This window comes from Mustela lutreola, chromosome 10 (assembly GCF_030435805.1).
Source record: "Mustela lutreola isolate mMusLut2 chromosome 10, mMusLut2.pri, whole genome shotgun sequence".
In the NCBI taxonomy this organism is placed as follows: Eukaryota; Metazoa; Chordata; class Mammalia; order Carnivora; family Mustelidae; genus Mustela; species Mustela lutreola.
Window position 1 is genome coordinate 110,114,547 of NC_081299.1, and position 23,302 is coordinate 110,137,848.

Below are 23,302 nucleotides of genomic sequence, written 5' to 3' on the forward strand. Positions count from 1 at the left end.
ACCATATTCCCATCTTCTGAAACTGCCATGTTTGTTTGGTAAAGTAGAATCACACACTGCTAGATTGGAAAGGGTGCCAAGCGCACCATTTTCCAGATGAGGAAACTGAGGTTCCCAGAAGCAGAGAACCTGAGCAAGAGCCCACAGCTTACCGAAGTGAGAACTCAGGTGGGAGCCTCTGGTCAGTGCTCTGTCCAGAATATCCTAAGCCCTCACCTCTTAGAATAGACATTCAGTATGCATATCCCCAAACCACAGGGCTCCCCTCGCTTCTGGAGCAGGGTTGGTCACTAAGGGGTATGTCTTGGATCTCCTGCCCCCAGAGCAGAACTGTGTGTGTGTGTGTGTGTACACGTGTGGTAAAAGGAATGGGATGGGGCGTCAAAGGAGTCCCTTCTGAAGTCATTGGAGCAAATAAATAGAAGGGTTAATGTCTAGTTGGTTAGGCCTGTAAATCGCCCTCAACTTCTTCCCCTACTCACCTCTGCCCCACCAGCTGAAGGGAGGACGGGGGACGTCTGCACCGGAAATAACTCATGAGGGCTGCTTCTGCTTCTGGGAAAAGATGGCAGGGATCTCTCCACGAGTCTCGCCTCTGGCAGTTCAGAATCAAAAACCTTGCTATTCCTGCTTTCTCAAAAACGGCCAGGTAAACTTGGATTCTGAGCACTCCGGACTGGGGAGAGGGTCGTGGGAAAAGGGTATGGCTGGGATTAGTGGAGAAGGGGAAGAAGGGAGGTGTTTTGGAGGCAGAGAGAAGCCCTGAAATTCCTGAGTCGTGTCATACTAGGAATGGGGCGCTGGGAAAGGGGCTCCTTGTTCCCCACCTCCCTTTCTGTCTGCCCACTTGTCTTCCTAACATCACTATTCCTTCCTTAGTTCCTTTCATCTTTTATTAGGAGCGGGCTGGGGAAGTGCTGTGTGTCCTCTCTAGCTGTGTCTGTGACAACCCCCTTAGCCCCTCCATCGTTGCTCCCCGATGCCCTGAGGCCATCCCCTCCTTTTTTCTTCTGCCGTTCCCCACCCCCCAACAATGGTCTCTCCCGGTGCTCAGTGGCGCCGGGGGGGGGGGGGGGGAAGTGGGGGGGGGGAGGAGGCGGGCGGAGGCGGGGCCGGAGCGTGTATGGGGGGGGGGGCAGGTCTGCATTGCCGCTTCCCCTGGTACCCGGAGCAGCAGTCGACGCTGCCGCCAGCCCTGCGCCCGGGACCCCCACCCGCACCCGGGACTCCCCTTACCCGGGGCGCCCCGGCCAGGTGAGACCCGTCTCTCAGTGTCTTACCTCCACCCCACCCGGGGCAGAAGCATCCTTGCTTTGCCTTGCAGCCATTTTATCCTCCGATGCTTTGCTGGGGGTGGGGGGTGGGGTGGGGAGGGGGGTTGACCGTCCCCACTTTAGGGGTGAGGGGGCTGGTGGTGGTCTGAATGGATATTTATTTCAGTGGCTGTGAGGATCAGAATACATATATGGAGTAGGGGTGTTTTTCTCGACCTTAGCCAAGTCGCTACTACCTCTCAGATATGGACGGGGTGGGGGGTTTGTTAGGTGGGCTAGCGTTCCTTCAAAGTCCAATGCCCTCCTCACCTTGCACACCCTCCGCCCCCCCCCCCCCCCGCAATGATAAGTGACCTTGGCTGGGGCCAGAGAATGGACACTGCCTCAGTCGGCTTGCCTGGAGTTGGGGAGGTGGGGACAGAGGAGGAAGGGCAGGTGAAGGAGGGAGGGAAGAGAAAGGAAGAATGGAGATGCTGGGTAGAAAGATGGTAAACCACCGGGATTGAAGCGCGCATGGAGGGGGCTTTGGGTCGTTGCTCCCGAGTGCGGGGACGGGGGGTGTTGAGCGAGATGGGCACTTGCCCAGAGGCAGGACTAAGGGTGGTGGTGGGGGGTGGGAGGCACTCAGAGAATAGGTTCAGTCAATTCTAGGGGCTCCTCTTTTACGCCAGAGCAGAGGGGAGATGGGGTGGGGGGTGCTAGGGGGTTGGCTATTGCTGCAAATGCCGGTAGAGGCGGTCTCTATGCCTGTGCTTGTAGAGGTCTCTCCCTGCCGCCCAGCGTCTCCGTATTCCTCCGCTGTGCCTTCATCTTTTTCCCCTTCCGAATTGTGAATGCTCCATCTTCCTAAGCCTGGGATAGGATGTAAGGAGGGGAGGTGCAGCCTGGGGCATCTTGGGTGGAAGCCGAGGCTCAGTCACCCAGCTGTAACAAGAAGGGGAGCTCCAGCCCTGCCCCCCCCCCCCCCCACCCGCTCCTGTCTTACCCCCAGCCTCCCCGGTTGGTGGATGTTTTAACTGACTGCTTCTTAATGACCTTGTCACCTGGACTAGGGAGGGTTGGGGAATGCGGGTGACTCCCAAAGTCAGGGATTTTGATGGCGGGTGGGAGCTTCTGGACCCTCTCCTTATCGTCCAGAAGGGAAACCTTTGCTCGGGAGCCCCCCTCCCCTGTTCTGCGTAAAATCTCCTGGGCCCATTTTTTCCAGTCAGGAGGAGCCAGCCAACCTTAAAGGGACGTGTAACCCTGAATCTTGTCTCCTATAACCTCCACCTCTTCAAGTCCTGTCTCTCTCCCACAGGCTTAGCCACCCTGTGCTGCTTTGGGGGCTAAAAATAGCACCACTTCCTCACCAACTGGAAGAATTTTTCTTCTTTCTCTCCCTCTGACCTCCTGGGCTCATTGGCCCTGGGGGAGCTGACTGTTGAGCCATCAAATCCGGATGTGGCTCTGGGGCCTTATCTACCTACCCTCCATATACCTTCTCTGGGGTAACTAGTGTTGACAAACACAGGATGTGGCTCCTGATGGGTCCATCTATCTCCTTCAGGGTTTGGGGGTTGCGGGAGATCCTAGATGGAAATCAAAGGAGATGAAAGCAAATGGACATGCAGTGAGGGGACTCCACATTTCCCTCTCTTGCATGGGGGATGGTTGGGGACTTGAATCACAAAGAAAAGAAGGTGACCTAGGGGTCACTGGTTTTGGTCATTGTGGTCCACTGCTCTTATCAGGCCCAAGGGGCTAAGGCCCTGCTTGTCAGTGCTTCTCTCTGAGCCACATAGTGTGACTTACCCCTTCTACCCAAGCTTCTGTATGCATGTGTGACATTTAAGGAAGGCCCTAGATGGGTGGGAGCAGGAGGCAGGATATTTTTAGGGGAATGTTCTCTGATCAGAATCTCATCCTGCTTCCTCTTTTTCTGTGAAGGAAAGGGGTTTCTCCTGTGCTTCCCTCTGGAGGATGTCTTTTTTGGGGGGAGGCCCAAGGCCCCCTTCATTCTATCCTGGCCTCCTACGCAGTACGGTATTTGTGGACTCCTTTTTCCTTGACTCCTGGAGGAGGAGCAGAAAGGATTAAGGGAGGTTAGGAAGGGAGGCCCTGGAGAAAAGAGTCACAGCTATGGACATTAGACCCCCATGCTGGAAAAGTATAGATCTGGTCAGCCATTTCTATTCCTGCCCACACCAGGGAAGGAGCCATGGATGATGTCCTGAGGGAAAGTGGCAGCAGCCAGACATTGCCTCTTCTCCATGACCTCAGGTTCCAGGTCTCCCCTTTTTTGAGTCTTTCCTAGTTTGTCTGGAGAGAGACAGTGTGGGCCCATCTGCTGGAATTAATTTGAACACAGAGGGGTCTTTGGACTCTGTTTTGGGAGGATACCGGACAACAACCTCCAAGTACAACCTTCAGTTTTTCCCTTGCTGCTTCCTGCTTCCTTCACATTTTTTTTTTTTTTAAGTCTAGTAGGAAGGAGGGAAACTAATATTTGTAGAATATCTCCTATGAGGTTGAATTCTCTTGTGGACTCAGAAAAATAAAATTATCCCCAGTTTAAATATAAGGACACTGAGGTTGAGGGAAATTAAATAATTTTCCCAAAAGCAGTCAGTAAAGTAAATGGCAGAGCTGGGATTTCAGCTGAGGTCATATAACTGTCATGTGCTTTGCCCCAAACCAGCTTTCTCCATGAACATTCAGGGTGGCTTTTGTCCTGGGGTCTCGTGATGGAGTGGAGAGGATCCCACCATATTATCATCATTGCAAGGAGTAATGACTAGTATTTATTCATCACTTTGTATGTGCTGGGTACTATCCTAAGGAACTTCCACATACTGTGTCATTTAGTCCTTTCTTTCCCCTTCTTAAGGAAGAGGAAACTGAGGCTTGGGTGTTCAGAGTTATGCCTGAGGTCACTTAACTAGTAAGTGTTGAAGCCAAAAAGTCAAACCTAAGTCTCTCCAACTCTGGAACCCATCTTTTACCCACTGAGAAGACCCTTCCCTGTGAGGCCTACAAACATAGAACTTGAGGGGAGGAGCGCAGAAGCCTCACTTCAGGTGACTGAAGTCAACAGTTGGGAGGACTTGGTCTGTATACACATTCTTTCCAAGCTCTGCACCAAGTTAGAAAGCCAGAGCGGATTAGAATAAAGAATTCTGGTTTCCCATATTTCCTGTTTTGTTCTTTGCAGGTTGGTGGTAAAGCAAGAAATCTGATCTTTATGTGGGACAGGGGATCAAGAGGAGGGCTCTAGGTGACCCTGACTCTAGAGAAATCTCATAGGGCTGATCTCCAAGGTCAAAGTAAGGGACCTTATACTGAACGGTCCACAGTTGGTCCAGGAAATCACCCCTTTTTACTGAGCGTGGGCTTGAAGCAAGGAGACCATCTGTAATACATGGCCCCAGAGGGGCTCTGGTTGATGGGAGCTCTATCTTGGCCTTCTTTACCATCTTAGGCTTCACAACCTCCTCCCCCCCCCCCTTTTATATTTTCTAGATCTCCCGAAGCTTCTAGAAGAAAAGTAGGCGGACTTTCCTGAGTTATCCTGGCTCTTCGTCTTAGCCCCCACAACCTGGCTCCCCTCTCCTTTCCTATTCCCCTGCTCCCCATCTCCCTTCCCCATGTATCCAACTGAATTGGCCAGCACTCCTCACCCTCATTTCCCCTCCTAGACTTTCCTATTTTCTCATTCCGTGGCTAGAGATATTTGAACACACTTCATCTAAGTACCTGGAGGAAGGAGGCTTTCTAACTTCACAAATCCTTGAACAAAATCTGAATAAGGAGCAGGGAGTGGAGGAGGTATAGTGAAGTATTCCCAAAGACATCATGGAAGAAGGCTTCAGAGACCGGGCAGCTTTCATCCGTGGGGCCAAAGACATTGCCAAGGAAGTCAAGAAGCATGCGGCCAAGAAGGTGGTGAAGGGCCTGGACAGAGTCCAGGATGAATATTCCCGTAGATCCTACTCCCGCTTTGAGGAGGAGGACGATGACGATGACTTCCCTGCCCCTGCTGATGGCTATTACCGTGGGGAAGGGGCCCAGGACGAGGAGGAAGGTGGTGCGTCCAGTGATGCCACTGAGGGCCACGATGAGGATGATGAGATCTATGAGGGGGAGTATCAGGGCATCCCCCGGGCAGAGTCTGGGGGCAAAGGCGAGCGGATGGCAGATGGGGCTCCCCTGGCTGGAGGGAGGGGGGGCTTGGGTGACGGGGAGGGCCCCCCTGGCGGCCGGGGGGAGGCGCAACGGCGGAAAGAACGGGAAGAACTAGCTCAGCAGTATGAAGCCATCCTCCGGGAGTGTGGCCATGGCCGCTTCCAGTGGACACTCTATTTCGTGCTTGGCCTGGCACTGATGGCTGATGGTGTCGAAGTCTTTGTGGTGGGCTTTGTGCTGCCCAGCGCTGAAAAAGACATGTGCCTGTCAGACTCCAACAAAGGCATGCTAGGTAAGACACACTGGGGAGGCACTCTAGCCCTGTCCTGCCCCAAACTCTAGAAACACCTTTGGTCGTGAGAACCCCTGTCCTTACCACTGGGCTCCTAGAAGCCTGGTCCCAAGATGTGCCCAGAGAGCTTGGAGTTCCTCTGCACACTCTCCCCTCACACACCCTACTCTTGAGGCTGGGTCACAGTGAGGTCGTTTGTGCTGGGCTGGGGCTTGGGTGGTGGTCTGCTTAGTTCTCCAGGAGGTGGCCATGTTTCTTTGGACACTTCTCTTTTGTCAACTTGACCCTTTCCCTGATCTGGGAAACAAATCAGTGTCTAAACTTCCTAGTTTAGATGGGAAGTCAGTTTAGGCTGACTAGGATAGGGGAACAATCCTAGGCCTGTCTTCAGCCAGAGAAGATGGGTCATACTTGCTCTTGGCCAGGCTTGGGAGTGCTCAAGGGCCAGTGAGTGGTCTCTAATGGCCCTTCCTGATGTGAACCCTGAGGGAGGAAACTCCCCAGACTCACCCACAAAGGATCTGTCGTTCTTGCCCTGCTCCCAAGTTGCCATGAGACCTTGGGCAGATCCCCACTCCTTGGGGCTTGGCTGAAGCATGGCTAAAATGCAGAGTTTGGAGTAGATGATTTTTAAGATCAGCTCCAACTCCGAATATAGGAAAGAAGTAAGAAACAGGAGAGTTTTAGGTCCAGAAGCCCTGGAGCTAGGAGGAGTGAAAGACAGGTTCTGTGTGGGGGATTTCATGGGGGGGGGGGCAGAAGGAATGGAGCTGCTTTCCCAGGTACATGAGAGACCCCTCCTGCTGCTTTGAGGGCATCAAGGCTGGGAGGGGAGAGGTGACCCTAGGAGGGTTTGGGAGAGTGGGACAATCCATTGCTCCTTCCAGGCAAGCCAGAGATGGGGATGGTGTGTGTGTGTGAGAGAGAGAGAGAGAGAGGGACAGAGAGACAGAGACAAAGAGCAAGAGCTGAGAGCAAGCAAGAGAGAGCAGGGGTTGGGGGGGTGGGGCGAGAAAGAAAGAATTCTGGGGTCTCTCATGTCTGCCTTCTTGCCTTTGAATCCCTGGCCTGCGGGGATGGCCTTCCATCTTCGCTCATATTTCACCTTCTCTTACTTGCTCTCATCTCTGGGTAGACTTAGCTATTCTAGAAGTCCTCCAGCTCCTCAATCCATTCTGCTGCAGCTCTATCTCACTTAATGCTCACAAAGTGCGAGAAAGGCAGCATGTCCTCTCATACCCCTACTGCCTCTGTTTCCCTCCTTCAGGCCTTATAGTCTACCTGGGCATGATGGTGGGAGCCTTCCTCTGGGGAGGTCTGGCTGATCGGCTGGGCCGGAGGCAGTGTCTGCTCATCTCGCTCTCGGTCAACAGCGTCTTCGCCTTTTTCTCATCTTTCGTCCAGGGTTATGGCACTTTCCTCTTCTGCCGCCTCCTTTCCGGGGTTGGGTGAGTGGCCATTTCCTAAGCCCCTGGAGGAGTCCTGAAGGAGGACCGTCCATGGTCGCTGTTGTATTTCTAGAGCCCAACACAGTGCCGGCATACCAGATGTCCCTCCAATCTGTATGCGTTGAATGAATTCCTTTCTCCTACCAACTTCAGGCCCTCTTCCCCCTGTCCAGGACCCATCTACCGCCTGTCCAGAACACCATCCCTTGTCTGGTGCACTCCTCAGTCTGCCACCCACCCTCTAATTCCATTCTGAGACTGGCTTCATGAAGAGGCCTGGTGGGTCTCAGCCTTAGCCCTGGGTGCCTGCGAACCCTTGAGTTATCCCTTTTCTTACTGACATATTTCCTGCATTTGACAAAAGACCTTGCTAACACCCACGGCGGCCAGAACTTGGAAGCCTTGACCCATCACACTCCCACACTCCCTGAGGTACCAGCATGTGTTCATTGCCCGGGCCACAAGCTCTTGTCCTTGGCCTGCTCCCCACAGGCCTGCCCTCAGACTCTTTTCCCATCTTTCTCCTCTGGGCATTTCCCCTCTTGTCCATAATTATCTTCCCTCGTGCAACTCTGCAGTCATCTTCAAGATTCAACGTTTGCGCCTCCTCTGCCCCTGAGGCCTCCCTGCCTGTCTCTCAGGGTCCCCAGGATGGGTGTTCCTGGCTCCTGGGGAGGGAGTATGCAGGGCACTGTGGGAGAAATCTTTTTACTAAGGTGTGGCAGATGAAAGGCGCTCAGGGATGCAGAGCGCTGGGGCAAGGGATCAGGAACGGGCTGTTTTCTAATGCTCAGTTCTTGCGATGCCCTCCAGGATTGGAGGGTCCATCCCCATTGTCTTCTCCTATTTCTCGGAGTTTCTGGCCCAGGAGAAACGTGGGGAGCATTTGAGCTGGCTCTGCATGTTTTGGATGATTGGTGGAGTGTATGCCGCTGCCATGGCCTGGGCCATCATCCCCCACTACGGTGAGCAGCCCCCAGGGAACGTGCCCCAGTGTCTCCCTCTTCGCCTGGGTGCCTGGTGGTGGGAGCCCCCCCAGCCTCAGGCCTCTCTGCTGATGCTGACTTGTCCCTGCCAGGGTGGAGCTTTCAGATGGGGTCTGCTTACCAGTTCCACAGCTGGAGGGTGTTTGTCCTTGTTTGCGCCTTCCCTTCCGTGTTTGCCATTGGCGCACTGACCACACAGCCGGAGAGCCCCCGCTTCTTCCTGGAGGTGAGTGGGGCGGGGGGTGGCCTGGGGGAGGGGAGGCAGGGGGTTCTGTGTTCAAGCACTCACGGTAGGTTTGGTTTGGGGGACCCTCGCAGGGTCCATACTTCTGGGGACTTTGGCTTGCTTCCTTTGTTTGGCGCTGTATCTCTGTAGGGGGTGGTCTCTGTGCACAGAGAAACGAGGGTACCTCCTCACCCAGGAGTGGCTTAAGATGTTGTGGGCAGTGGGCCTGGTCCCGACTTTAGAGTTCAAGAGACGTTCCCATCCTCTACTTCTTCCCTCTCCAAGTAGATCTTGGTCCAGCAGGGTTAGGAAGCTGCTCTTCCTCTGACCATCAATTCCCTTGTTTTCAGTTCTCTTTTATTGTCCCCATGGATCCTTAGGACCTGTAGTTGTATCTGTCTCCGGGACTCCCCCTGCTATGGCCCAAGTCCAATTATATTTTGCCGTATCCCTTCTTGGGCCTCATTCAGAGCAGGTGATGTCTGTGCCCAGAGGTTGGAGGTAGTGGGGGGGAGTCTTTTTGTATCTTGGGACTAGAGAAGCCACAGGGAGGGGGCCTGTTGCCCTGGCTCAGGCAGGAGCTAACCCAGATATGGGAACTGTGTCTGTGGCTCTAGAACGGGAAGCATGATGAGGCCTGGATGGTGCTGAAGCAGGTTCATGACACCAACATGCGAGCCAAGGGCCATCCTGAGCGAGTCTTCTCTGTAAGCCACAGCCCTCCCCATGATCCTCCATAGCACTCCGGTCCCAGCCCCACCAGCCCCTCTCTACCTTCCCTGACCTCTCCAACCATACCCCATACCCTCCCTCGATGTCATCTCTTGGGGTATCGTGGCACGTCTGTCCCCCGACCCCTGCTTGCATTTTGCTCCCGGAGGAGAAACCGAGGCTCCAGAATGGGGTTGGGAAATAGAGACTATATGATGGCTAACCCCCTCTCTTGACCCCAGGTAACCCACATTAAGACGATTCATCAGGAGGATGAGTTGATCGAAATCCAGTCAGACACGGGGACTTGGTACCAGCGCTGGGGGGTCCGGGCCCTGAGCCTGGGGGGGCAGGTAACGAGGGATGGTTCCGTGAAGAGAGAGAAGGGAGCGGGAGAGGTGGCGGTGAAGGCAGGGCTGGAGCCCGTGTGTGGGGATGGTGGGTGACCTGAAGGGAAGGGGTTGAGTTGGAGAAGGGGGGACCTGGGGGTACTAGAAGTTAGTGCAGCCTCTGTCTGACTCTTCTGTTCCACCTAGGTTTGGGGCAATTTCCTCTCCTGTTTTGGTCCCGAATATCGACGCATCACTCTGATGATGATGGGCGTGTGGTTCACCATGTCATTCAGGTGAGGGGGTGTGTGGGGGCGGTGGGGATCAGAGTCCTGAAGACCAGATGGAAGTTGGACAGGCTGGGGGTGGGGTGGGGAGACTGTTCCAGGCCGAGGGAAGAGCAGATGCATGGGAGATAAGAGTGCGGTGGGTGAGTAGACCAATGTGAAATCCCCCCAGACCCTGGGCAGTTGGTGAAGGGAGCGGGGGGGGGGGGGGGGGATGAGGCTAGAGAGGTGAGCAAGGTCCTGACTCTCCCCCTCATTTCTGGACCCTTTGGTCCTAATCCTGAGCCTTGTCTGATGCCATCGTCCTTGACTCTCCAGCTACTACGGCCTGACTGTCTGGTTTCCTGATATGATCCGCCATCTCCAGGCAGTGGACTACGCAGCCCGGACCAAGTTGTTCTCTGGGGAGCGTGTGGAACACGTGACCTTTAATTTCACGCTGGAGAATCAGATCCACCGTGGGGGACAGTACTTCAATGACAAGTACATGGGGAGCTTTCCATGTCACTTCATCCCTGTCCTTTCTACTTCTTGTATGAGCCTGGGAGTTCGGAGACAGGGTGTTTGGGGGGTAAATACCTGGGGTTTCTCCTCACTTCCAAGGAATGAGTCTTGGAGGAGGGTATGAGGATGAGGGAAAGTATGTCTCATCATCCTGGCCTTCCAGGTTCATTGGGCTGCGTCTGAAGTCAGTGTCCTTTGAGGATTCCTTGTTTGAGGAGTGTTATTTCGAGGATGTCACTTCGAGCAACACATTCTTCCGCAACTGCACGTTCATCAACACTGTGTTCTATAACACTGGTAAGGTGGTGTGGCCGGTGGCTGTCAGACCAAAGGTCTGGGTGGACCCTGAAGGGGGGAGAAGGAGCCTTGCTCATTCCTTAGCTCAGGGTTCACAAGCTGAGATCTGTGAGGCCCTGCAGGAAGGTGGTACGCAGGCCTGTGAGCTACTACCAAGAATTCAAAAAATCGAACGGAAATGGAACATTCTCTGTAATTAAACGTTGTAAACGTTCTCTGTTTTAAGACTACCTGGCAAAAACATCAAAGTTATTTGCCTTTGAGCTGGAATTCAAGTAACTGTGTGATGTTATGAATGCACTTTGGAAGAGGGCAAAACTCATTCCAACAGGGTCTTCAGGAAAAAAATCATAAAAGGGATATTTGGTGGGTAAAAGTTTGGAAATCATTGCATTAGTCTGTTTTTTTGTGTGTGTGTTTTTTTTAAGTGCCTGTTTTTTGGTGGTGTTTTTTTTTTTTTTTTTTTAGATTTTATTTATTTATTTGTGGGGGCACCTGGGTGGCTCAGTGGGTTAAAGCCTCTGTCTTTGGCTCAGGTCATGGTCTCAGGGTCCTGGGATCAAGCACCATGTTGGGCTGTCTGCTCAGCAGGGAGCCTGCTTCCCCCCTTCTCTCTCTGCCTGCCTCTCTGCCTACCTATGATATCTCTCTGTGTGTGTCAAATAAATAATAAATAAAATCTTTTCAAAAAAGAGATTTTATTTATTTATTTGAAAGAGAGAGAATGAGAGAAAGAGCATGGGTGGGGAGGGGCACAGGGAGAAGCAGACTCCCTACTGAGCAGGGATCCAGATGTGGGACTCGGTCCTGGGACTCCAGGATCATGATCTGACCTGAGGGCAATTGCTTAACCAACTGAGCCACCCAGGTGCCCTGTTTTGTATTTATTTTTGTTTTGTTTTTAAACATTTATTTGAGGGGTGGGGCGGGGAGGGGCAGAGGGAAAGAGAAAGAGCTTTAAGCAGAGTTCCTGCTAAGCAGGGAGCATCACGAAGGGCTCGACCCCACTATCCTGAAATCACCACCTGAGTGGGAATCAAGGGTCTGCTGCTTAACTCAGTGACCCCCCACCCCACATTAGTCCAGTTTTTAAAACAGTGATTCTCAAACATGAACTGCTGCTTTGTCAGCTAGACTGAGGATCCCACCTCTAATGGAGTACTGGGTAAGTTTTTCCCACCTTGCAAGGAAAAATAATGGAAAGGACTTCTAATGATTTTTAATATCTGGCTCAGGAATTTTTCCTAGACCCACAGCACCACTACTGCTTAAAGTCAGCTAGGGCAGACAAAAGGAATGACTAAGAAGCAAAGATTATTAGTGAGATAACTTGGAAACAGCCGGTACCACTGTTCCGTTTCATAGACTGTGGTCATTTCCTGCACCATAGGAACAATCCTGGTTGCCAAGGTGCTCTCATTTGATATTTTATAATGAATGCCCTGAGCAAGTTTGAGAGCCCTGCCCCCCACGACCCCCTCCACCCTGCCCCACTAACCCCACAAAGGCAGCGCCCTGAGCCCTGCCTTGAGCCTCCTTATCACATTTCACTGACCACCTGCCTTCCTTGGTCTTGGCCCCCAGACCTGTTTGAGTACAAGTTTGTGAACAGCCGTCTGGTGAACAGTACGTTCCTGCACAACAAGGAGGGCTGCCCGCTGGACGTGACAGGGACCGGCGAAGGCGCCTACATGGTATACTTTGTCAGCTTCTTGGGGACGCTGGCTGTGCTTCCCGGGAACATCGTGTCTGCCCTGCTTATGGACAAGATTGGCAGGCTCCGGATGCTTGGTAAGGGGGCTGGTGGGTGGTGGTGTGTCAGAACTGACTCGGGGGCCGGGGACCCAGGGCGAGGCTGTCAACACACTTCTCCCCTGATTCTGAAGGAAAAGCTTAGTCAGAGAAGGTTCTCTCTTCTGTTTAGGTCTTGGCTGCGAGGTGGGGTGGGGCCTGGCGTGGAAGCTTCTCTGGGGGGGTAAAGGAGTAGGCAGAATAGCGAGCACGCAGGCTTGGAGGCTATGGGTTTTGAATCTCAGCTCTGCCACCTACCTTGGGCAAGTTACTTCACCTCTCTGAGCCCAGGTGTCTCGTCTGCAAAATGGGGGTGATGACAGTATTTGCCTGATGCACTAGATCAATGCATGTAAAGATCAGGCTCGCTGGCCTATAGCTGTCATTGAAGAGATGGTTGTTACCAACGTTACTAGTAGAAAGAGAATTATAAGTGAGGTTGGGGATGAGGGAGGAGCCTTCGTTTTGAGTCCTTGGGGAAGAAGAGTCTCATCCTGGGCTACCCTCAAGCCTGGTTGATGGCATGGGGTGGGTCGTGGATGGGCATCACTGTGGCTGGGTTCATGTTCCCTCCTTTCCTGGCTCCAGCTGGCTCCAGCGTGATGTCCTGTGTCTCCTGCTTCTTCCTGTCTTTTGGGAACAGCGAGTCAGCCATGATCGCCCTGCTCTGCCTTTTTGGGGGGGTCAGCATTGCATCCTGGAACGCGCTGGACGTGTTGACCGTTGAACTCTACCCCTCGGACAAGAGGTAGTCAGAGTGTCGTGGGGGCAGGGCCGCCGGTTTTGGGGGAGGTGGGATAAGGAAGTGGGCTAAATGGGAGATCATCTTTAGGGTTAGAGGGATGCACATTCCCATGGAGTTTCTCCTCTAAGGGCTGTTAACTTTAGTATTTGCTCCTTGAAGTCTTAGCTATTAACCAAATTTTTTGGTCTTCTTTTCACCTTGCCTCCCAATCTCTATTCCCTGATGTCCATGCCTCACCTCTCCTTCCATCCTTCCTCTCCTTCTTGGACACCACCTGCCATCTCTCCATTGCCCTCCCACCTACTTGCCCATCCCCCACAAATCCTCCCGTGCCTCTTCGTTATCTCCTCTTCGGACTGCCCTGGGGACTTGGAGCAGGACCACAGCTTTCGGCTTCCTGAACGCCCTCTGTAAACTGGCGGCCGTGCTGGGGATCAGCATCTTCACATCCTTTGTGGGAATCACCAAGGCTGCCCCCATCCTCTTTGCCTCGGCTGCGCTTGCCCTCGGGAGCTCTCTGGCCCTGAAGTTGCCTGAGACCCGGGGGCAGGTGCTGCAGTGAGAGGGCCGCCGGGCTTTCGAGGGTGGCAGGCACACTGTGAGGCCAACGGCTCCTTCTCCCTCCCTGCCCTGCCATCCCGGCCCAAGCAGCCTCACTCCCCACTCCCCTGTGTTCCATGTCTTAGCCGTGTGTTTGTGTGTACGCGTGCGTGTGTGCATGTGTGTGACCCCGTGGGCAGGAACTACAGGGAAGGCTCTTTCATCCCCATTTGGGGATGCAGCTCTCCTCCCCACCTCCTACCCCCTCCCCCCGTTGACTTTGCACAGGAGAAGGCTCGGGATCCCCCTTCTCCCCCAGTGTTAGTGAGGGGTCCTAGCTCTTCCCGGCTCTAGGGGGTCCAGAACAGGCCTCCTGCCCTCCCCCTCATCCCCTCTACCTAGGCCCTGGTGAAACCATGGGCATGTGGTTGTGGGCTGGCGGGGGGCTGGGGCTCTGTGTAGTCCATGGACCAAAAGAACTTCTCAGAGTTGGAAGGGCCTCAGGTGCCCTCTCACAGCTGTCAGATGCTGGGGGAGTAGCAATAAACCTCAGCCCCCTGGCCTCCACTCCCAACCCCCCAATTTGGGCTACAAGTAAGGAGCCTGAGTTTTATGAAATTAGCTGATTCTTATTTATTTATATATTAAGTTCTGAGGCAGCTCAGCAGGCCTGTGTGTATGTGATTGTGTGTGTAACACTTCACGTATGTGTATGTATGTGCCATGGGGCAGGGTGTCACTGTCCTAAGATATAAGCCAAGAGTGATCTCTGTGGATACACACACTACCTGCCTCCCATAGTCCCTCCCCTAATCTTGTTTCTGGGCCAGGCCTAGGAGGGAGGAGTCCCAGGTCAGGCAAGGAGGAGTCCTGCAGTCTAGCCGGACCAAGGGCACCTGACGAGGTCCATCTCCTCACCTCCTCTCAAGAAGCACAGGCCTCTGGAGTGAGAGGCTCTACCCACAGTAGCACAGACAGGGACCGCACAGCTGCCCTCCCACCCCCAACCTGTCCCCTCACAGGCAGGGTAGCAGGGGAGGGAAAGAAACCAGGCATGGGGTCAAACCAGCAGATCAAAAAGCACAAGGAGCTGGGGCAGGGGCAGAAAGCAGGGGCCCTCCTAGCAACTCCTCTGAAGTGGGAAGAGGTTGGGCAATAAGCCAGGGACCTCCTAATGTGGGACCAGAAGCCTCAGTTTCCCCATTTCACCCTTTCTACATGATAGCCCCAGTAAGTTAAGCTGCCCTGTCTCACCCCACTGTGTGGCTGCTTTCTTTGGTGCCCTCCTGCTCCCCCTCCCCCCACTGTAGCTGTGACGTGTTGTAGTTTTTAGCTGTTTGTAAAATGTTAAAAAAAAAAAAAAGTTAAAAGGAAAAAAGTGAAAACAACAACAAGAAAATCCAAATTCACCCTCCTCGTGCTGCGTCTGGTGCCCCCACGCTGTGGTCACTCCCCCCATTTTGTAACACTGAACCAGGTGGGGACTGTTTAACTCTTTGGTGTCTGTGCTCAAAGGACCACCTTCTCCAGTGCCCAGTGTACAAGTGTGTACCCCCTTTCCTTACCCTTCATTTGCTGGACGCAGCCTTCTCCCTTGTGCCCTCTGAAAGGACCCATCCATCTCTCCTGCTCTCCTGGAGAACCCCCCTAAACTCAACTCTGTTGATGTGAAAAATGAAATGAAAAATTACGATGAAAAATAAAAAGGAAATAAATCCTTAAAATCCCAAATGGCTATGTCTGTGCTGTGTTCTAATCAAGCCATTTTCTGATTTTTTTTTTTTAATGGTAGCTCTCTAATAAAACTCCATCCTTTCCATGCCTACAGCTGACCTTGAAGTCAGGGTCCCACCTTCCCTCTTGGTTGATCTCTGTGCCTCTCATCTCCTATGCCAATTCACTTACACATCACTGCCAGGTCACTCTGCCCCAGAATGCTCTGTGGTATGCCCTTCCTCAAAACTCTGACTTCCTATTGTCCAACCAGATGCAGTCTAAACTATAGCTCAAAATGATCAAGATTTATGTTCATCTTTTTCTTTAGTATCTAGAGTCTATTACCACATTGAGGTCATTAAAGTTGTTTATCTGGACATCACTTCAGCTCCCCTCAGAAATACAACTTTAAAAGACTCCTAAAGAAAAGGACTATATATGAAGTTTTCTCCTTCTATATCCATTTTTTGTAATATCATCTTTGCACTGCCTTAGTGTGTTTTAGTTTTTGTTTTGGTAAGGATTTTTCTGAGAAAAAAAGGCAAATCCTTTTGGAAATGGACAGGCTGATAGAAAGGCAAACATTTCCCTGGTATGAAATTCAAATGTATTTGTAACTCCTGTCTTGTCCAAGCAAGTCACTGTCTCGTTCAGTTTCTCTGCCTTTGCTTGAGCTCTTCCCCCTACTTGTAACATCTTTCCTCTCCTTTTCGGTTTAAGTAGACTTTCCTTTAAAGATCCAATTAGGTCACTCCCCCCAGGGAAGCCCTTCCTCGATCACCCGAGGCTACTCTTTCCTTGGGTAAGCTCTGATCTGAAATGAGTTGCTATCTCCAGAGAATATATATATGCTGGCTGAATGGGGCCCAAGAATCCTTATCCCTTACAAACACCAGACTGTATTGACCGGAAGAAAGCCCGTAGTTTATTCACAAACCATTAGCATCCTGGTCTTCCCTCTCCTGGGGCTCAAGGGGTTCCCCGAGTTTTCTTGTTCCCACCCAAGCAAGGGGGGCTCATGTCCAGTTGAGGGTTTTCCTTCCACTGGGCCGGGGTCCGTGCCTGTATGGCCAGTGCGTGGACTGGCCCAGCCAGCTCCTCAGACAGGGCAGCATGGACCAGCCGGTGCCGTTGTAAGGGGCTCAGTCCCTCAAAGCGAGAGCTCACCACCGCCACGCGGAAATGCGTCTCGCTGCCTGGTGGGACCGCATGGCCGCCGCTCTCGTTACGCAGCTCCAGCACCTCGGGGTTCAGGGCCTGCTCCAACTTCGTGCGAATGGCTGCCTCGACGGGACCGATAGTCCCCAGTCCTGCGCTGCTCCGGGACAAACAGACGCGACCAGCCATGGAGAACAGGCGCCGGAGCAGCTGCCCACTCAGCATCGGCTACCGCAGAGACAAGGCCCAGAGCAGTGAGGGTCAGGGCTTCCCACCCCAAACCGCCCACATCCACACTCCGCTCCTGCAGGGTGCCCGCCTCAACTCCAGACACCAACCCTCCCCTCTGTGTGACGTGGGGGAATTTGGCCAGCAGCAGAGGGCCTACGAAGGATCGGAAAGGGCCCGCGAACAGGCACATTTAGCAGGAAGTGCAAGGCACATTTAGCAGGCCCATTTAGCAGGGAGTGCAGGGGTTGCAAAGACCGGGTACGCGCAACTCGGGGTTTGCGGTTGAGCCAGTGTCCCCTTTAAACCCCAGGCTGGACCCTTTCTACCTTCCGCTCAGCCTTGGCTACCGCAGTTGTGGCTCAGGGACCCGACTCCCGAAGTTCTCGGACAAATGCTGTCGTCGCGTCCTGAGGCACGCTGGGAAATGGAGTCCTGGCTACGCGGCAAAGGCAGCATGGGCGCAGGCCCCACGTGATGCCCCGAGGGCTAACGGGAATTGTAGTCTATGAGCTTTGGCGACTCGTGCTCTTAGGTTGTGAAGCAGAGTTGGAAAAAATCCGGGAATTCCTGCTCAGTTGGGACTGCTGTTATTTGATACATTTTATTGCCATCGAGCTGAACTCCTTTACTTTACATACAAGAAAATGGAATCTGTTACATTTACTGGACACATAATTACTGTGCGCAGACCAGTCCTGAAGACTGGGAAATAAAGCTGGTCTGGTCCTCGAGAATTTTTGATAGCACTGAGGATGAACAAGCAAGCGGGCAGTTACAATATTGTGTGCTAAGTGCTATGATGGGACGGAGAACAGGGTGCTAAGGAATCATGTCAGCCAGACCTGGGGCGCAGAAGAAACTTCAGAGAGGAGATTTTAGGAGAACGGTTTAGAAGAGACAGCTCCAAAGCGCTGTCTCAGTTCCCTCATAGTCAAGCTGTGGTAGTCGCAAACGCAAAGGCCTGGAGAGAGAACTCTGGAGGAGTGGTTACTTAGGGTCTAGTTAAGTGTAGTCGGAGCCTGGAGGGGGGCGGGGGGAGGGGCAGGGATAATGATGGGGAGTGAGTGAGTAGGTAGAAGGCAGGGGCTGGACTACACTGGACCTTGTAGGCCTTGTTAGGTGGCTTTGTCTTTATCCTGGTAGCAGTGGGAGGCTAGTGAAGGTTTTAAGTAGGGCTTTAACGGGATGAGCTTTTTTCCGAGATGATATGTAAGTTTTCAATTTGTACTTTATTTTTTATCTTTAATATGTTATCGATTATTTTCCCATATATTCCCAAGTATTTTCCCCAGCTTCTAATTTTGAAAAATGTCAAACCTGCAGAAAAATAGAATCCAAAGCAATAGCTACTTTTCAATATTTTTTACATTTATGTATAGTATATGCTTATAAATATATATTCAAGTACTATAAATATATATTCAAGTACCTGTATACTTTAAAAATATACTTATCAAATTTGAAAATAAGTTGCAGATAGTAGAGGCATTTCACCATCAAGTACACCAACATGTATCACCTGTATATTCTCCTGTATAACCATAATATCTTTATCTCGCTCAAGAAATTGAACATAATGACATATTTTTTCCTAGCCTTTAAAAAAATTTTTAAAACTTTCAGAAAAGTTGCAAGATTAGTAAAGTGAGCTCCCTATTTACGCTTCATCCAGATTCACTGACAACATTTTACCAGACTGGCTTTGTCTCTCTTTGACTTTGTGTCTATAATAACAATAATAAAATCATTGTTATTTTTGCTCAGTCATTTGGGAGTTAGTTGCAAAAATCTTTATATTGCACTACTATCAACTCGAGCATCTATCTTCTGAAAACAAGGCCTTTTCCTACATAACCACAATAACATTACCACACGCAAGACATTTAACATTCATACAATATTATTATCTCATACACAGCTGACATGCAAATTTCCCCAGTGGTCTCATTAGTGTCCTTTATAACTTTTTATTTTGGGGAAACCAATCAAGGGTCATGCATTGCATTAAGCTATCTTTAAATTTGTATTTTGCAAAGGTGATGTGAATGGGTGGAGAGGTAAGGGTGAAGGCAGGGAGGTTGGCTGCAGAGTTATTTGTAGCGGGCTCAGTGAGAGATGATGATGATGACTTGGATGGTGGTGGTGGTGGAGGTGAAGGTGAAAGTGGAGAGAAGTTGTGACTACAAGATACATATATTAGCAGGGTAAAATCCCAGGATGTGGTGATAGGTTAGTTATGGGAGGGGACGGGTCAAGGATGACTATCAGGCTTGTACGTCCGGATGGACGGCGTTTGTTCTGTAGGATACAGAATGCTGGAAGGAGACCCGGTTTGAAGGGTGGAGAAGGGGAAGATTCGGCGCCCAGTTCAGTTTTGGGCTTGAGTCTGAAGTGTCTTTATGGCATTCTAGAAGAGATAGCAAGCTGGATATATGGTTCTATGTGCGTGTATTTTATTATTAACTTTTCCTTCTGAAGTACTTTCAGAGTTATAGAAATCCCCAAAATGATACAAATAATTCCTATATATACCTGTGAGATACTAAAATATATAGAATTATATAAATATATATATTTATATATATATAAAATAAAAAATATATATATTGGTACCTGGCCCAGGTTCCTGGCATAAAACTCCTAAAAACCTTGTAAGATCCTAACTGGAAGCAACTCTTGTTCTAATATTGGTCTTTGACCCCAGTTGCTGACACAGTGCTCCTGTAACCCTTGCAACTTCATGGGTGATAGGAGTGTCTTTTGTTCTAATAAGGCAACTCTGAGGGGGGATCCTGCCTGAGGGGTGGTCTCCAGAAAGACCAGGTCATGATTAGAAGCTTGGAATTTCCAGTCCCACTCCCGTTCTCTTGAGAAGGGAGAGGGGCTGAAGATGAAGTTAATGATACATCGTGCCGATGTGATAAATTTTCCATAAGATCCCAGAAGTATGGAGCTTGGGCAGTTTCTGGGCTGGCGAGCATATGTAGGTACTGGGAGAGCGGCCTGTAGGAGAGCCCCGTCCCACATACCTCGCCCTTTCTCTTCCATCTGGGTGTTCTTCTGTATCCTTTATCATATCCTTTTGTAATAAACTGGTAAATGTAAGTAAAATGTTTTCGTGAGGTGTGTAAGCTGCTCTAGCAAATTATTAGAACCCAAAGGAGGGGAACATTGGAACCCTAATTTATAGTCAGTTGGTCAGGAGGACGGGTGACAGACAGCCTGGGCTTACAGCTGGTGTCTGAAGTGTATGTGTGTGTGGGTGGGGGATAGTCCTGTGGGACTGAGCCCTGTAACCTGCGGGATGTGATACTGTCCCTGGGTGGATCGGTGTCAGAAATGAATTAAATTGTAGGCCACCCAGCTGGAGTTGTGGAAGATTGTTTAGTGTTGGGGGAAAACCACACATTTGGAAGTGAGGTGTTTTATGTGACCAGTAGAGGAGACTCACAGGGAAGAAACACACAGGAGACAGACTGAACTGAGGTATTCTGCAACACGGGTGAAAAATGGAGTGTCTCCAATACATAATCCCTCCTCTGATACTCAGATTATCCAAATATTAACATTTCATTATGTTTGCTTTATTTCTATGTATTTATTTACACATAAATAATTTTTTTCTGGACCATCTGAGAATAAGTTTCAGAGATAAAGCCCCACTTACCTCTAAGCAGCTGTGATGGTTAATTTTATGTGTCAACTTGATTGGGCTATAGTGTGCCCAGATATTTGGTCAAACATTATTCTGGGCTTTGGGGGATGAGATTAACATTTAAATGGGCAAAACAGATTGCCTTCCTGATATGGATGGGCCTCATCAATCAGTCAAAGGCCTGAATATAGAACAAAAAGGCTGGTCCTCTTTGAGAAAGAGAGGAGTTCTTTCCTGCCTGGATGCCTTTGACTTGGGACTATGGCTTTTTTCCTGCTTTGGGACTCAGACTGAAACATTGACTCTTCCTGGGTCTCCAGCCTACTGGCCCTCGGATGGGAACAGCAGCATTGATTCTCCTTGTTTGCAGGCCTTCATCAGCTCTCCCAGGTTTCCAGCTTGCTGACCCATCTGCCAAATCTTGAGACTTGTCAGCCTCCATAATCATGTGAGCCAATTCCTTATAATAAATCCTTCTCTCTCCATATATATACATATATACAAATATATTTATATATCCTATGAGTCTGTTTCTCTGGAGAGCTCCCCCTCCCTGCTTTTTTTAAGTGAGGGGAAGGCAGAAGGAGAGGGAGAGAGAATCTTAAGCAGACTCCACGTCCAGTGCAGGGGGTATCGTGGGGCTTGATTTCACAACCCTGAGATCACGACCTGAGCCGAAATCAAGAGTTGGACACTTAACCCACTGAGTCACCCAGGCGCCTGTCTCTGGAGAACTCTTGTATTTACTGATGTGTACTTAGTTAAAAAAAAAAAAAAAGACATTTTCTCACATAGCTACAATATAATTGTCAAACCCTGGAAATTGACATTGATACCGTACTTTTATCTAATATACAGATCTTACTCAAAATTTGTTAATTTCCCCACTAATATCTCTTTTGTATAAAATGAAAAAAACATGTTCTGGTTCCGGATCCAATCTCGGGGTCACATGTTGTATTCAGTTGCTATGTCTCTTTGGTTTTTGTTAATCAGGAATAGTTCCTTAGTCTTTGTCTTTTATGACTTTGACATTATTGGAGAGTACAGACCATTTACTTTGTAACATCCCTCAATTTGGGTTTGTCTATTATTTCTCTAGGATTCAGACTCAGGATACACATTTTTGGCAGGAATACTGGAGAAGTGATATTGAGCCCTTTTCAGTGAACCATACCAATGGGCATGTAATTTGACATGTCATGGCTGGTGATAATTCCGATCATTTATTAAACTGGTATATTTCAGTTTTCATCATTATAAATTTATTCTTTTTCCACTTGTAACTGTGGGTGATACTTTGAATCTATGTGTTATCTTGTTATTAAGTTTTTGTCTACTGATTTTAGCATCTGAGAAGGTATCTGAAGCAGGGGTTACTGAAGACGGAATGAGGTTATCTTGGGATAGGTGGGTGGGGAAGTGGGTAGGGGTGGTAGAATCATGTCAGGAGAGAGTATATGATGAGAGAGAATCCGATTTTCTCCTAAATAGCTCTGGCTAGCGTGTGAAGAATGTATTAGAGGGATAGGAAGAATAGAAAAGCCGTTGGCAGTAATCTGGTGAAAGAATCTGAGTGAAGGCAGGAGATGGGCTAGAGAGAAGTAGATCGATTAGAATACTGCTAAAGAGATGGAATCTATAGGAGTTGTTTTTGGTCAGGCCTTTGCTGCTTGCTAATCCAGTGACTGATGGGGAATGATGGAGGCTGTGTTTGAAGAAGGCCTTGCGAAGGAGGTGATTTAAACAGAGATTTGAATGACTAGGGGGAACTAACCATGTGAAGAGATCTGGGCAGAGAAAATGTATCCATTATGTTCTTTTTAAAAATTATTTTTATTATTATTTTTTCTTCGAGCATGAGAGTGGGGCAGAAGGGCACAGGGAGAGTATCTTAAGCAGGCTCCACGCCCAGCACAGGCCTGACTTGGGGCTTGATCTCTGGACCCTGAGATATAACCTGAGCCATAATCAAGAGTTGGACACTTAACCAACTGAGCCACCCCTGCCCTTATAGTCATTATGTTCTAAATATGTTATGTCAAGGTCAGTAGTGGCATACCTGGGTGTTCAATTGAACGTATTGGATGGATATGTGAACTAATGTATGAAGAGAGAGCTGATGACATCATTATTTCTGTTGCAAAAGTGAACGAAAGCTTTGTAAAAGCTTTGTAAATTGCAAACTCCATAGGGCAAGCTTAGTGTCTTTGTTTCTAATAAAAACATAATCATAATATCTATTATGTAGTGAAGGTTTGTCATGGCCAGACTGAGACTTTTAGAGGCTTTAAACACCAAGAGAGGGGCGCCTGGGTGGCCACCTCATGTGTAATTAAAGAAAACAAAACAAAAAAAACAGTAAACACTAATCTGTGACATGAGGATTGGGATGTCCTGCAAAATACTCACTTTCCCTCCATGATGATTACTTCAATATTTGTTCTTGGAAAGCTTAATTTGTGCTTATTGTGTATAATTTACACATAAGGAACTTATAAATATACAGTTTTATTCTCCTTATGAATACACCCATATCAAGATACAGAAAATTTCCAGCACCCTAGAAGGCTCCAGGGAAGTCAATACCACCCCACCACAGGTAACTATTATTCTAACATCTATCACCATAGATTAGTTTTGCCCATTTTAAACTACATATAAAAAGAGCCACGTAGCATGAATTCATTTGTGTTTGCATTCTTTCATCCAATACTGTCTCTGATGGTGTGGCAGTAATTTGCTCATTCTCACTGTTGCATAGTATGGCAGGATACAAATATACCACATTCTGGTATGTGCTCTTCGTTGCATGCATTCATTTCTGTTTGTTTATGTATATCCAGGAATGGAATTGCTAGGTTATCTGATAAACCCAATGTTTATTTTTGAAATGATGAATCAGTCCAAAGAATTTTAGTCATGTCCCTGTTAATGTTGGTGCTAGG

General features: G+C 49.8%; 2 protein-coding genes across 3 annotated transcripts; one reads left to right on the forward strand and one right to left on the reverse strand.

Moving 5' to 3' along the window:
- Positions 1-546: 546 nt before the first annotated feature.
- Positions 547-15,325, forward strand: SV2A (synaptic vesicle glycoprotein 2A). Of its 2 annotated transcripts, none has more exons than XM_059136555.1 (13): positions 547-649; positions 4,776-5,730; positions 6,998-7,178; positions 7,992-8,143; positions 8,257-8,390; positions 9,008-9,097; positions 9,344-9,454; positions 9,638-9,726; positions 10,036-10,200; positions 10,385-10,518; positions 12,103-12,309; positions 12,898-13,057; positions 13,433-15,325. In XM_059136555.1, the coding sequence occupies exons 2-13, from the start codon at positions 5,109-5,111 to the stop codon at positions 13,614-13,616; spliced, it is 2,229 nt and encodes a 742-aa protein (XP_058992538.1). In that variant the 5' UTR covers positions 547-649; positions 4,776-5,108; the 3' UTR covers positions 13,617-15,325. The 2 variants fall into 2 exon arrangements, with proteins under 2 accessions (XP_058992538.1, XP_058992539.1); XM_059136556.1 differs by lacking the exon at positions 547-649 and adding an exon at positions 1,140-1,254.
- Positions 15,326-16,212: 887 nt separating this feature from the next.
- BOLA1 (bolA family member 1) lies at positions 16,213-17,170 on the reverse strand. Its single transcript, XM_059136557.1, has 2 exons — positions 17,026-17,170; positions 16,213-16,696 (listed from the first exon to the last, which is right to left on the reverse strand). Exon 2 carries the CDS (start codon positions 16,691-16,693, stop codon positions 16,280-16,282), a length of 414 nt encoding a protein of 137 aa, XP_058992540.1. The 5' UTR covers positions 16,694-16,696; positions 17,026-17,170; the 3' UTR covers positions 16,213-16,279.
- Between the last annotated feature and the right edge of the window lie 6,132 nt (positions 17,171-23,302).